At 38.2% G+C, this 12,294-nt stretch overlaps 1 protein-coding gene across 1 annotated transcript in view; it reads left to right on the top strand.

Moving 5' to 3' along the window:
* The window catches only part of sez6a (seizure related 6 homolog a), a 28,248-nt gene that overhangs the window by 6,368 nt on the left and 9,586 nt on the right, over window positions 1-12,294 (top strand). Inside the window, exons 3-8 of the mRNA XM_048180051.1 lie at window positions 639-831; window positions 5,001-5,186; window positions 5,429-5,597; window positions 7,802-7,968; window positions 8,452-8,646; window positions 9,323-9,461. Coding sequence (XP_048036008.1) covers window positions 639-831; window positions 5,001-5,186; window positions 5,429-5,597; window positions 7,802-7,968; window positions 8,452-8,646; window positions 9,323-9,461 — 1,049 coding nt within the window. The remainder of the gene's footprint in view (window positions 1-638; window positions 832-5,000; window positions 5,187-5,428; window positions 5,598-7,801; window positions 7,969-8,451; window positions 8,647-9,322; window positions 9,462-12,294) is intronic.

The following is a 12,294-nucleotide window of genomic DNA, read 5'->3' as shown; positions in this document are numbered from 1 at the left end:
TCCGAAGATTAACGAAGGTCTTACAGGTGTCGAACGGCATGAGGGTGAGTAATAAATGACAGAATTTTAATTTTTGGGTAAACTAACCCTTTAACAACATTTTCAAATAATTTATTTCTGTTTAGCCCATCTGTTCTGTTCATATCTTAAATGATGGCACCTTTTTTCCAACAAACTACAGAGGGAAGTAAATGCATTTGTTTTCCCCCAGATATCTATTACTCCAAATACTGTGTATCTTAAATACAAATACTCATTAAGTATTAAGTGAATGAATGTTTGCAAACCAACAAGAAACCTGTTTCACCTGTGTAGCTCCTCTGCTAATCTCACAGCGGTTTGTAAACATATCAGTGTGTGTATCAGTATCAGTATTAGCTCTGATACGACTGGACAGCTCAACACTTCACACCAGCACAGAGCTGCACACAACACTGGTCAATATGCTTATCTCAGGGACACACACACAGAAACCGATCAGAGGATCCTGATATACACTTCTAAATTCGGGACCCACTGAAGTGCTTGCAAAAGACACTTTCAGTTGAGCTGATTCTAGAAGGTATCTACACAGATGGAATCATGTAAGTGTGGAATATCAAGGCATAGATTCTGATCTGATTCTGCTCTTGATGCAGGTGCTGAACGCGAGTTTGGATGATGGAATGGAGGCGGTTCTGGAGGATCTGGGTGGACCTGTGACCTCCATCCTGGCCAACAACTCAGTGTTATCCAGAGGTCTGGTGATACGGAGCTCTAGTAACCAGATCTCAGTACGGTTCAGCAGTGAATGGCCCGCTCGCCCTGGCTTATTACTTCTGCGGTATAGAGGTACCAGCGCACTGTTGTGAAACCTTCTTTATTTTTATGCTAATAGTGTTAAAGGTTAATGCTTCTTTTACAAGATAAGTTTCCCCAAGATGTGTCTGTGAAGTTTCAGCTCAAAATACCCAACAGATCATTTATTATAGCTTGTCAAATTTGCCCCTATTTGGATGTGAGCAAAAACACGTCCCTTTAAATGCAAATGAGCTGCTGCTCCCGGCCCTCTTTCCAAAAGAGGGCGGAGCTTTAACAGCTCATGCTTTGGTTGCTCAACAACAACAAAGCTGGAGAATCTCACACACCCAAAATAATAATTGTCAGTAAGGATGTCCAGCCTTACATTGTTCAAACCAGAGTCAGTCACTGATGGAGAGACTCAGGAAGAAGTTACAACATTTAGAATGCAACTTGACATTTCTGAATGGTTAGTGGATAAATTTATGTAGTTGCTGTGGAGTTGATTCAACTCATCGACTAGCATGTGCCGTCATGTTGTTCTTATATGCAAATCCAGCGTTGAATTGACCCTCGTTTGTGAAGCAGTCCGGCGTAAAATGACGGCATGGCAACAACAACAACTCTTCCTTTTCTCAAAAGCAGCCCAAAATGGTCTCACCCCCTTTGTTGCGTGATCCCGAGGGCAGGGTTTATGTAAAATTTGGGGTTTGTGATGACAAGAACCCAGGAAGAAGCTCATTGTAGTCCCTACCAGCCATTTGTTGTAGTCTTTAAAAAGCGATTTCTGTAAAAGAAAATATCTCCCTTTGCATTGAACTAACTTTGCAGATGTTGTCTGTTCAAACAGCAACATTACACACTAACTAAAGTTCAAAAAACTGAAATCATAATCAAGGACACCTTTAATTTATTGCCTTTATATTAGGTGAAAATATTAATTTGCTACAGGTTTGTGTACAGAACAATAAATTGGTTTATAGTATAATGTCTTGGAAATAAGTCCCAGGAATAAAACACATCTCTCATGCTGGAGTCCTTCATGGGTTTGATACTGATGGTACTCCTCAGTGTTAACATGTTGAGGTTGTTTTCCAGAGGAGAGAGACAGCGACTGTCTGTTTGGATGTGTGTGTCTGTATGGGCAAAGAAATGTCCTAATGCACTAGACATTCATTTTCGGGCAGACAGCTCATTCAGAGAGACAGTATTGTTATATGGGCAGCACTCAGAGACATCACTGTCAGCGAGACATCTTTCATGGAAGCAGCCCGGCTAGAGATACAAAGGTCTTATGTACTTTTGAACACTGCATAGCTAATAATAATCCTTGTGTCCTTGCTGAATAAAAATATTAATTTCTTTTTTTCTTTTTAAACAAAAAAAAAAACAGACTATATATAATCTATCAAACCATTTTTTGTAGTCATCTTCGAGGTTTGGCAGGCACCACCGATGGAGTTGCTGGCCAATTGCCTGTCGAGTTTAAATGCATTTAAAAGCACACGTGAACTCCGCTCCTGCTGCTAAACAGAGATCAATAGCGTTTCTCCTAGAGAGAGATTAAATGAGAGAGAGCTATAATGCATCACTGTGCTCTATTGATATTTATGTGCTGGGGTTAAATGCTCTGTTCAGATGGTCAAAGGCTCAATAAAGGCAGAGAGATGCAGCTCAGAGACCATGAAGAGCACTCGCAAAAGTGGTTAAATTAATGAACCATTCGGCATATGATGACCTCCCCATGATATGATGCTCTTTGGCCAGTATTTTGCACACAACATCTTGCAGAATGAAGCAATTAAGTGGTGAATTTACTTATGCATGCGGTATTTCAATGCGAACTAATCTATCCAGTGTGCTTGCTGTTGAAATAGTACTGGGATATTTAAATCAAGTCATTTTCAGTGCAGACACCCCTGTTTCTCTGCAAATTAGATTTGTTTTAGATATTATTGTTGTTAAGATATTATTATATGCTTATACTAAGCAGATCTTTGTGATATTTGTTATTTTTTAATAAATGCATAAGAAAAAAAATATTATTATATTATTTAATATTATATTTATTTGATATTCAGACTCTAAAGACACTAAAGATTCTTTGCAAAAGTAATATTTTCTTGATGATATACTTTTGTACTTATTTAAATCATGATCCATTATGTTTCTTTGTGTAGACTGACCCTGAACGCTTTTGTTCTGCCATTTTAATTCCCTTTCCATTGTATGGAAACGTCTGTCAGTGGCTCTCTTTCCGTTGATAGACAGATTGGATTAGTGTTAGATAAAGCCCTGGCATCTGTTGGTCATAACCCTTAAGCAACGAATCTGCCCTGCTGTGCTTGAACTGAGTCATTATTAATAATAACTAAACAACTGGGCATTATAGAACATTAATCGCCATGGAAACAGAGACAGCAGGGTCTGTTATTCACAGCTGGCGAGATCGGCTGGACATCAAATGTTGCTTCCACACATTTAACCAGCACCTGAACGGTTTAGTGACAGATGAAAGAAGTCTGGGTCAGGATTAAGCATTACTTTCTGTCTGTTTGCTGACCTTAATGTTCCTGTAGCTCAGTTGCTGTAAGTTGCTTCAGATAAAAATACCATTAAATGTAAGTGCTGAAGTAGAGGTCAAACGTCACAGAACTGATACTCACAGTGTGACAGCAATGTTTTTCTGTGTCTGCCTATTTCTAGCAAACAATTTCAGCCACCTTCAGCTAAAAGTATATGGGGCAGTTAATTATACAGGCAGTACTTGGTGAAAGACCTCTTTTTAAAATGGTTTATTCCTGTGATGCAAAAATTTTCTCCAGTCTTCAGAGTCACATGATCCTTCATAAATCATATGCTGATTTGCTGCTTAAAAACATTTCTTATTATTATCAGTGTTGAAAGCAGTTGTGCTGCTTAATATTTTTGTAGAAACTGAAGAATAGAATTTTATTTAATATGTCCTTAATGAATAAAAGTATTCATTCATAAAAGTATTACAATAAAAGTATTAAACACACATAGTGATGTAATGTGTATCTTAAATGCACTGTAAATTGCTTCAGTTAAAAATGCCATTAACAGCACAATTTGTAAATTTTCGCCACTAGAGGTCGCTTATTCAAAACAAAGGGGTAGCTTGATGATGCCTTGATTTCGCGGAATCATGGAAGGTGGTGTCTTCACGTCTACAGCCGGTGAAAAAAGAATCGGGATGGGACTCATGCAGAAATTGTGTTCATGAATGAGATTATTAATGTTACTGCAGAGCAGGGCCGACTTTTATTATGCCACAGTCGCCGATTCCGCTTCTTCCAGTCAAGCGTATGTGGGGTAACGCAGCGCTGTTTATCTTATAACATACATTTGTGTGTTGAAAGTTGTTATAATGCTACTCTGCATGCGCTCGGCAGCTGCTATGAGACACTTGTTACACACTGCAGTAAGCTAGATTTATATTAGGCATGGTAAAACATGGTACTCGCGGTAAATCAAGAAAACAAGATGTAAACAATAAGACTTACTGTGTTGAGCTATATAACAATGATTAGTTTTTTGTCAATGAATGTATCCTTCCAAACTGTTGCTCACCTGTCTAATAAAACACATAATATATTAAAGCGTCTTTGATGTTTCCATGGTTTCTACAAAATAAAACTGGAAATCGAGGGTAACGCGGGTATGATGTCATTGATAGGCGACACACGGACACGGTCCGTGTCCTGGTAAAAATTGATAATTTCTCTGCATTTAAACATTCTTAGACAAATCAACAAAATATATAACATTGTTCTAGTGTTTTTTGGGATATTTAATCCAAAAATCTTACATATTGTGCCTTTAAATGTTAAAAATTCAATTTTCAGTAAAAATGTTTTATTGTTTTTGAATGGTTTACCAAAATAAAAGTTGAAGTATTTATAAATGGGTCTCATGTGATACACATACATGTTTTATTTTTCAGTATATATATATATATATATATATATATATATATAGAGAGAGAGAGAGAGAGAGAGAGAGAGAGAGAGAAACTTAATTTGCCTCAACTTAGCCAATTTTGCCTTAACAAATTTTTTTTTTTTCTTTGATGGTGATTATGATGATGATATACTTTGTGCTTATTTAAATCATGATCAATTAAGTTTCTTTTTTTTTTAGAATCTGCCAGCTGACAGTCATCTGCCGTGTATTTCTGTTTCTCTTTCTCTCTTCAGCCTTTGCTCTGAGTTGTGTATCCCCGCTGGCCCCTGATAATGGTGAAGTATCAGTCACTGGTCTTCAGGTTGGGGGCGTGGCCTATTTCTCCTGTCTGAATGGCTATCAGCTCCAGGGCCCCGCCTCCCTCACGTGCCGAAATGCCACCACTCCCTACTGGAGTGGCAGAGAGCCCAGGTGTCAAGGTATGGGAGGACAAACTAACATTACGCCTGCATGTACTGCCTCAAAATTTCTCCACATAAAATATGATGACTTGTGTTTTATTTCATTTAAATGCACCCATGTTATGCCTTTTCATTAGTCTCATTAATTTTTGGCAGTCTGTTGGAAATCTGTGCCATGCATAATGAAAATGTAGGGAATTGAATGCAGCAAATTCACAGCAGTTTTTCTCTCTCTCTTTCTTTTTGTCTTTCATGCCTAGTTGCTTGTGGGGGGACGATGAGAAATGCCACTCAGGGTCGTATTGTCTCTCCGGGGTTTCCTGGAAACTACAGCAACAATCTGACGTGTCACTGGGTACTGGAGGCCCCTGAGGGCCACCGGCTGCACGTTCACTTTGAGAAAGTGGCACTGGCTGAGGACGATGACAGGCATGCGCTTTGTGTATTTTTTACTTAAAATATTTTTTCTACAAAACCGATTCCAAAAAAGTTGGGACACTGTACAAATTGTGAATAAAAACAGAATGCAATGATGTGGAAGTTTCAAATTTCAATATTTTATTCAGAATACAACATAGATGACATATCAAATGTTTAAACTGAGAAAATGTATCATTTTAAGTGAAAAAGAAGTTGATTTTAAATTTCATGGCATCAACACATCTCAAAAAAGTTGGGACAAGGCCATGTTTACCACTGTGTGGCATCCCCTCTTCTTTTTATAACAGTCTGCAAACGTCTGGGGACTGAGGAGACAAGTTGCCCAAGTTTCGGAATAGGAATATTGTCCCATTCTTGTCTAATACAGGCTTCTAGTTGCTCAACTGTCTTAGGACTTCTTTATTGCATCTTCCTCTTTATGAAGCGCCAAATGTTTTCTATGGGTGAAAGATCTGGACTGCAGGCTGGCCATTTCAGTACCCGGATCCTTCTACGCAGCCATGATGTTGTAATTGATGCAGTATGTGGTCTGGCATTGTCATGTTGGAAAATGCAAGGTCTTCCCTGAAACAGACGACGTCTGGATGGGAGCATATGTTGTTCTAGAACTTGGATATACCTTTCAGCATTGATGGTGCCTTTCCAGATGTGTAAGCTGCCCATGCCACACGCACTCATGCAACCCCATACCATCAGAGATGCAGGCTTCTGAACTGAGCGCTGATAACAACTTGAGTTGTCCTTGTCCTCTTTAGTCTGGATGACATGGTGTCCCAGAATGGCACGGTGGATTGTGTTCACCGTTTTCTGGAAGTATTCCTGAGCCCATGTTGTGATTTCCATTACAGTAACATTCCTGTATGTGGTGCAGTGCCGTCTAAGGGCCCGAAGATCACGGGCATCCAGTATGGTTTTCCGGCCTTGACCCTTAAGCACATAGATTGTTCCAGATTCTCTGAATCTTTGGATGAAATTATGCACTGTAGATGATGATAACTTCAAACTCCTTTCTGATATTGCTCCACTATGTTTCGCCGCAGCATTGGGGGAATCGTCTGCCCATCTTGACTTCTGATAGACACTGCCACTCTGAGAGGCTCTTTTTATACCCAATCATGTTGCCAATTGACCTAATAAATTGCAAATTGGTCCTCCAGCTGTTCCTTATATGTACATTTAACTTTTCCGGCCTCTTATTGCTACCTGTCCCAACTTTTTTGGAATGTGTGCTCTCATGAAATCCAAAATGAGCCAATATTTGGCATGACATTTCAAAATGTCTCACTTTCAACATTTGATATGTTATATATATTCTATTGTGAATAAAATATAAGTTTATGAGATTTGTAAATTATTGCATTCCATTTTTATTCACAGTTTGTACAGTGTCCCAACTTTTTTGGAATCGGGTTTGTAAATATTCCCCAAAATTTCTTTGAAAGTAATGACCTTATTTGGACAAAACTCTTTGATTAAAATGATTTTATTTCATTCTAAAAATGTGAAAAGTTGTATTTTAATGAGCTGTTGCCAGCTGAAACCAGATTTATATACACCACTGTTGTTTGGTTGAAGGAAGATAAAACTTTTATTCAGCAAGGACACATTCAATTTATCAAAAGTGACAGTAAAGACATTAATTATGTTACAAAAGATTTATGTTTGAAATAAATACTGTTCTTTTGAACTTTATTTAAGTAAGAACCCTGAAAAGATGTCATGATTTCCACAAAAATATTAAGCAGCACAGCTGTTTTCAACAGTGATAAAAGCAATAAATGTTTCTTGAGCAGCAAATCAGCATATTTCTGAAGGATCATGTGACACTGTAGACTGGAGTAATGATGCTGAAAATTCAGCTTTGCCATAACAGGAATAAATTACATTTTAAAATATATTAAAGTAGAAACCACTTAATTTAAATAGTATAATATTTCACAATCTTACTGTTTTTACTGTGTTTTAGATCAGATAAATTCAGCCATCATAGGAGACTTCTTTTAAAAACGTTAAAAAAATCTTTCCAACCCCAAACTTTATGGTAGTAAATATACAAAGATTAAAAGGGGAAAATGTTCCAATATCCTCAGGCGTGATCAAAATGATGTAATCCATTTTTATAAAAATGTAATAAAAAAAAAAACCCTGTATTTACTATTTAGTGATGCAGACTTTCTTTTGTTTGTTCTTAGGCTCCTCATAAAGGATGGGAGTAACATTGACTCTCCGCCCCTGTATGATTCGTATGCAGTGGAGTATCTGCCCATTGAGGGGGTCACCAGCACCAGCAGGCATCTGTTTGTGGAATTCACCAGTGATGAGATGGGCACATGCACTGGCGCTGCCATCCGATATGAAGGTACAAGTATTCTTCTGTATTTCCTGGACATGAGCCATTCAAGTATTCCAGTCATTTAACAAAAAAGCTTGTTCTTTTCTGCCCCTCATTAGTTCTGATCTCTATAAGACCTGAACAAATTTGTTACAGCAACTGAAGAATAGCAGAAAGAGCCAGATACGACAGATGTAACCTAGAAACAACAGATTTCTGGGTATATTTATAGAGTAACAGGTTAACCATCACCAAGGACTAAAGATAATGAACATCGCACTGAAATATCTCTATATTGCTAGGGAATGCAAGAAAATATAAAATGCATGCCTTGATTGCAATGTAGTCACTTTGGATAAAAGCTCTGCCAATTGCATAAATGTAAACATACATGTTTTAATGTCAATGAGATGAACAAAAAATGTGAACACTATTTTATTGTTGTGTTTATTATACTGTATAAAGAGACTGATACTGTATTAAAGTTATATTTTTCTGCATGTTTTTCAGCATTTTCTCAGGGCAGCTGTTATGAGCCATTTGTGAAGTATGGAAATTTCTCCACGAGTGATCCTGCGTTTGGAGTTGGTTCTGTGGTGGAGTTCACCTGTGAGCCGGGTTACACACTGGAGCAGGGCGCTGTTATTTTAGAGTGCGTAAATGATGAAAATCCACAATGGAATGAGACGGAACCAGCATGCCGAGGTGATTTTGTGTCTATGATCTAGCTTGTCCGATTGAACTTTAGTTTATTTTAGTAAATTTCTTCTCTGATTTAAGTCAATTTAGTTCTTAAAAGGATAGTTTACCCAAAAAAATGAAAATGTATTTACTCTCTTATGTTGTTCCAAACTTTTACAAAAGAAGATATTTTGAAGAATATGGGTAACCAAACAACTGTTTAGTTACTGACATTCTTCAAAATATCTTTTTTGTGTTCATCAGAAGAAAGAAATTCATACAGGTTTGGAACAAGTTGAAGGTGAGTAAATGATTACAAAATTAAACATTTTGGGTGAACTATCCCTTTAATGGTACATTTGTTAAAATACATTAATCACTTTTCATTTACAGTATAACTAAGTTGCATGTACAAAATCCCTTCGATTGTACAATTATGATAGAATATATAATGGTTCAATTTTTAAAAAATAAAACAAATCCTTTAGAAAACATAAAAAGCAAAAACACACTCAATGCACATTCTTTATTCATCATTTTATAGATGTAGAGTTAAAAAACCTTGTTGAATTTTATGTAGAGGTACATTACCATCTACAACCAAAGTTATTTAAATGCATCTGATGTCATAATTATGACTTCTCGATTCGCAAATACAAACTTCCCAGGAAGACTTCAACGCACCATTTGTGTTTTACAGCGGTGTGCAGTGGAGAAATAACAGATTCAGCAGGTGTGGTGCTTTCTCCGAACTGGCCTGAAGCGTACGACAAGGGTCAGGATTGTATCTGGGGTCTACATGTGGAGGAGGACAAGAGATTTATGCTGGATGTCCAGGTGTGAGTATCTGAACCTTGCGTGTGTGTGAACAGAAGAGATAGATGGTTATCTTTTAGGACTGGCTTTGGGTAGTTATGTGTGTGTTGCTTTTTTCCTCTAATGAGAATGCTTTCACTTCTCTATTAGCATTCGGTACAGTTCACCACCTTCCAATTACAGAGGAACAGTGTGTGTAATGACAGCTGATTAATTGATTTAGCACAGACAGAGAGGCCACCCACAGACTCATTAACACAGAGCACTAATGGGCCAGCATGCAGGTGCCAGGCTGAACACCTGGACAGGGATCACACCTGCACATGATACTTCAAGGCAGTGGAGCTTCTTCAATAATTTTGTGGAGGCAATAATTTTCGATAAAGCTTTAACAGAAATCCACAGATATTGGTGGGTTTGGGGTTGTGAGTTTGGGGTGTGTGGGTGGGTATTAGGATAACATGGGTTGGTTTTTGCAAAGTTTAGGTAAGTTTTAAGTGTTATTGTTGGGTTTTAGAATGAAATCGTTTGGGTTTTGGGGTGGTTTATGGTTGTGTGGGTGGGTAGTAGGATGGTATCAGATAGTATTTGTAAGGTATAGTTAAGTTTGAATAAATATGGATGGGTTTTAGGCTGCTTTTGTTGGGGTTTGTGGTGTTAGGGTAGTATGAATAATTTTTTAGTGGAATAGGTGGGTTTGGAGAGATATGGACAGGTTTTATGATGGTATGACCTTGAATTAGGTTGGAATGAATTAGTTTTGGGTGGTTTAGGTTAGAGTGATATGGGTGGATTTTGTGGTGGTATGAAATGGATTTGAGTGGTATAGGTAGTTTTGGAGTGATATGGGTTGGTTTTGTGGAGCTATTGGTGGTTTTTGTGGTGGTACAAGTGGGGGTTAGAGTGGTATGAATTGGTTTTAGGTGGTATAGGTGGATTTGGAGTGACATCAATGGGTTTTTTGGAGTTATTGATGGTTTTTGTGGTGGTATGAATTGGTTTTGAGTGGTATAGGTAGGTTTGGAGTGATATCAATGGGTTTTGTGGAGTTATTGGTGGTTATTGTGGTGATACGAGTGGAGATTCGGGTGGTATGAATTAGTTTTGGGTGGTATAGGTGGATTTGTAGTGACATCAATGGGTTTTGTGGAGTTATTGATGGTTTTTGTGGTGGTATGAATTGGTTTTGGGTGGTATAGGTGGATTTGGAGTGACATCAATGGGTTTTGTGGAGTTATTGATGGTTTTTGTGGTGGCATGATTTGGTTTTGGGTGGTATAGGTGGATTTGGAGTGACATCAATGGGTTTTGTGGAGTTATTGATGGTTTTTTGTGGTGGTATGAATTGGTTTTGGGTGGTATAGGTAGGTTTGGAGTGATATCAGTGGGTTTTGTGGAGTTATTGGTGGTTATTGTGGTGATACGAGTGGAGATTCAGGTGGTATGAATTGGTTTTGGGTGGTATAGGTGGATTTGGAGTGACATCAATGGGTTTTGTGGAGTTATTGATGGTTTTTGTGGTGGTATGAATTGGTTTTGGGTGGTATAGGTGGATTTGGAGTGACATCAATGGGTTTTGTGGAGTTATTGATGGTTTTTGTGGTGGCATGATTTGGTTTTGGGTGGTATAGGTGGATTTGGAGTGACATCAATGGGTTTTGTGGAGTTATTGATGGTTTTTTGTGGTGGTATGAATTGGTTTTGGGTGGTATAGGTAGGTTTGGAGTGATATCAGTGGGTTTTGTGGAGTTATTGGTGGTTATTGTGGTGATACGAGTGGAGATTCAGGTGGTATGAATTGGTTTTGGGTGGTATAGGTGGATTTGGAGTGACATCAATGGGTTTTGTGGAGTTATTGATGGTTTTTGTGGTGGTATGAATTGGTTTTGGGTGGTATAGGTGGATTTGGAGTGACATCAATGGGTTTTGTGGAGTTACTTGATGGTTTTTGTGGTGGTATGAAATGGCTTTGGGTGGTATAGGTGGATTTGGAGTGACATCAATGGGTTTTGTGGAGTTATTGATGGTTTTTGTGGTGGTATGAATTGGTTTTGGGTGGTATAGGTGGATTTGGAGTGACATCAATGGGTTTTTTGGAGTTATTGATGGTTTTTGTGGTGGTATGAATTGGTTTTGAGTGGTATAGGTAGGTTTGGAGTGATATCAATGGGTTTTGTGGAGTTATTGGTGGTTATTGTGGTGATACGAGTGGAGATTCGGGTGGTATGAATTAGTTTTGGGTGGTATAGGTGGATTTGGAGTGACATCAATGGGTTTTGTGGAGTTATTGATGGTTTTTGTGGTGGTATGAATTGGTTTTGGGTGGTATAGGTGGATTTGGAGTGACATCAATGGGTTTTGTGGAGTTATTGATGGTTTTTGTGGTGGCATGATTTGGTTTTGGGTGGTATAGGTGGATTTGGAGTGACATCAATGGGTTTTGTGGAGTTATTGATGGTTTTTTGTGGTGGTATGAATTGGTTTTGGGTGGTATAGGTAGGTTTGGAGTGATATCAGTGGGTTTTGTGGAGTTATTGGTGGTTATTGTGGTGATACGAGTGGAGATTCAGGTGGTATGAATTGGTTTTGGGTGGTATAGGTGGATTTGGAGTGACATCAATGGGTTTTGTGGAGTTATTGATGGTTTTTGTGGTGGTATGAATTGGTTTTGGGTGGTATAGGTGGATTTGGAGTGACATCAATGGGTTTTGTGGAGTTATTGATGGTTTTTGTGGTGGTATGAATTGGTTTTGGGTGGTATAGGTGGATTTGGAGTGACATCAATGGGTTTTGTGGAGTTACTTGATGGTTTTTGTGGTGGTATGAATTGGCTTTGGGTGGTATAGGTGGATTTGG

The sequence above is a fragment of the Megalobrama amblycephala genome, linkage group LG2, assembly GCF_018812025.1.
Source record: "Megalobrama amblycephala isolate DHTTF-2021 linkage group LG2, ASM1881202v1, whole genome shotgun sequence".
Classification (NCBI taxonomy): Eukaryota; Metazoa; Chordata; class Actinopteri; order Cypriniformes; family Xenocyprididae; genus Megalobrama; species Megalobrama amblycephala.
This window is presented reverse-complemented; position numbering and strand designations above follow the sequence as displayed.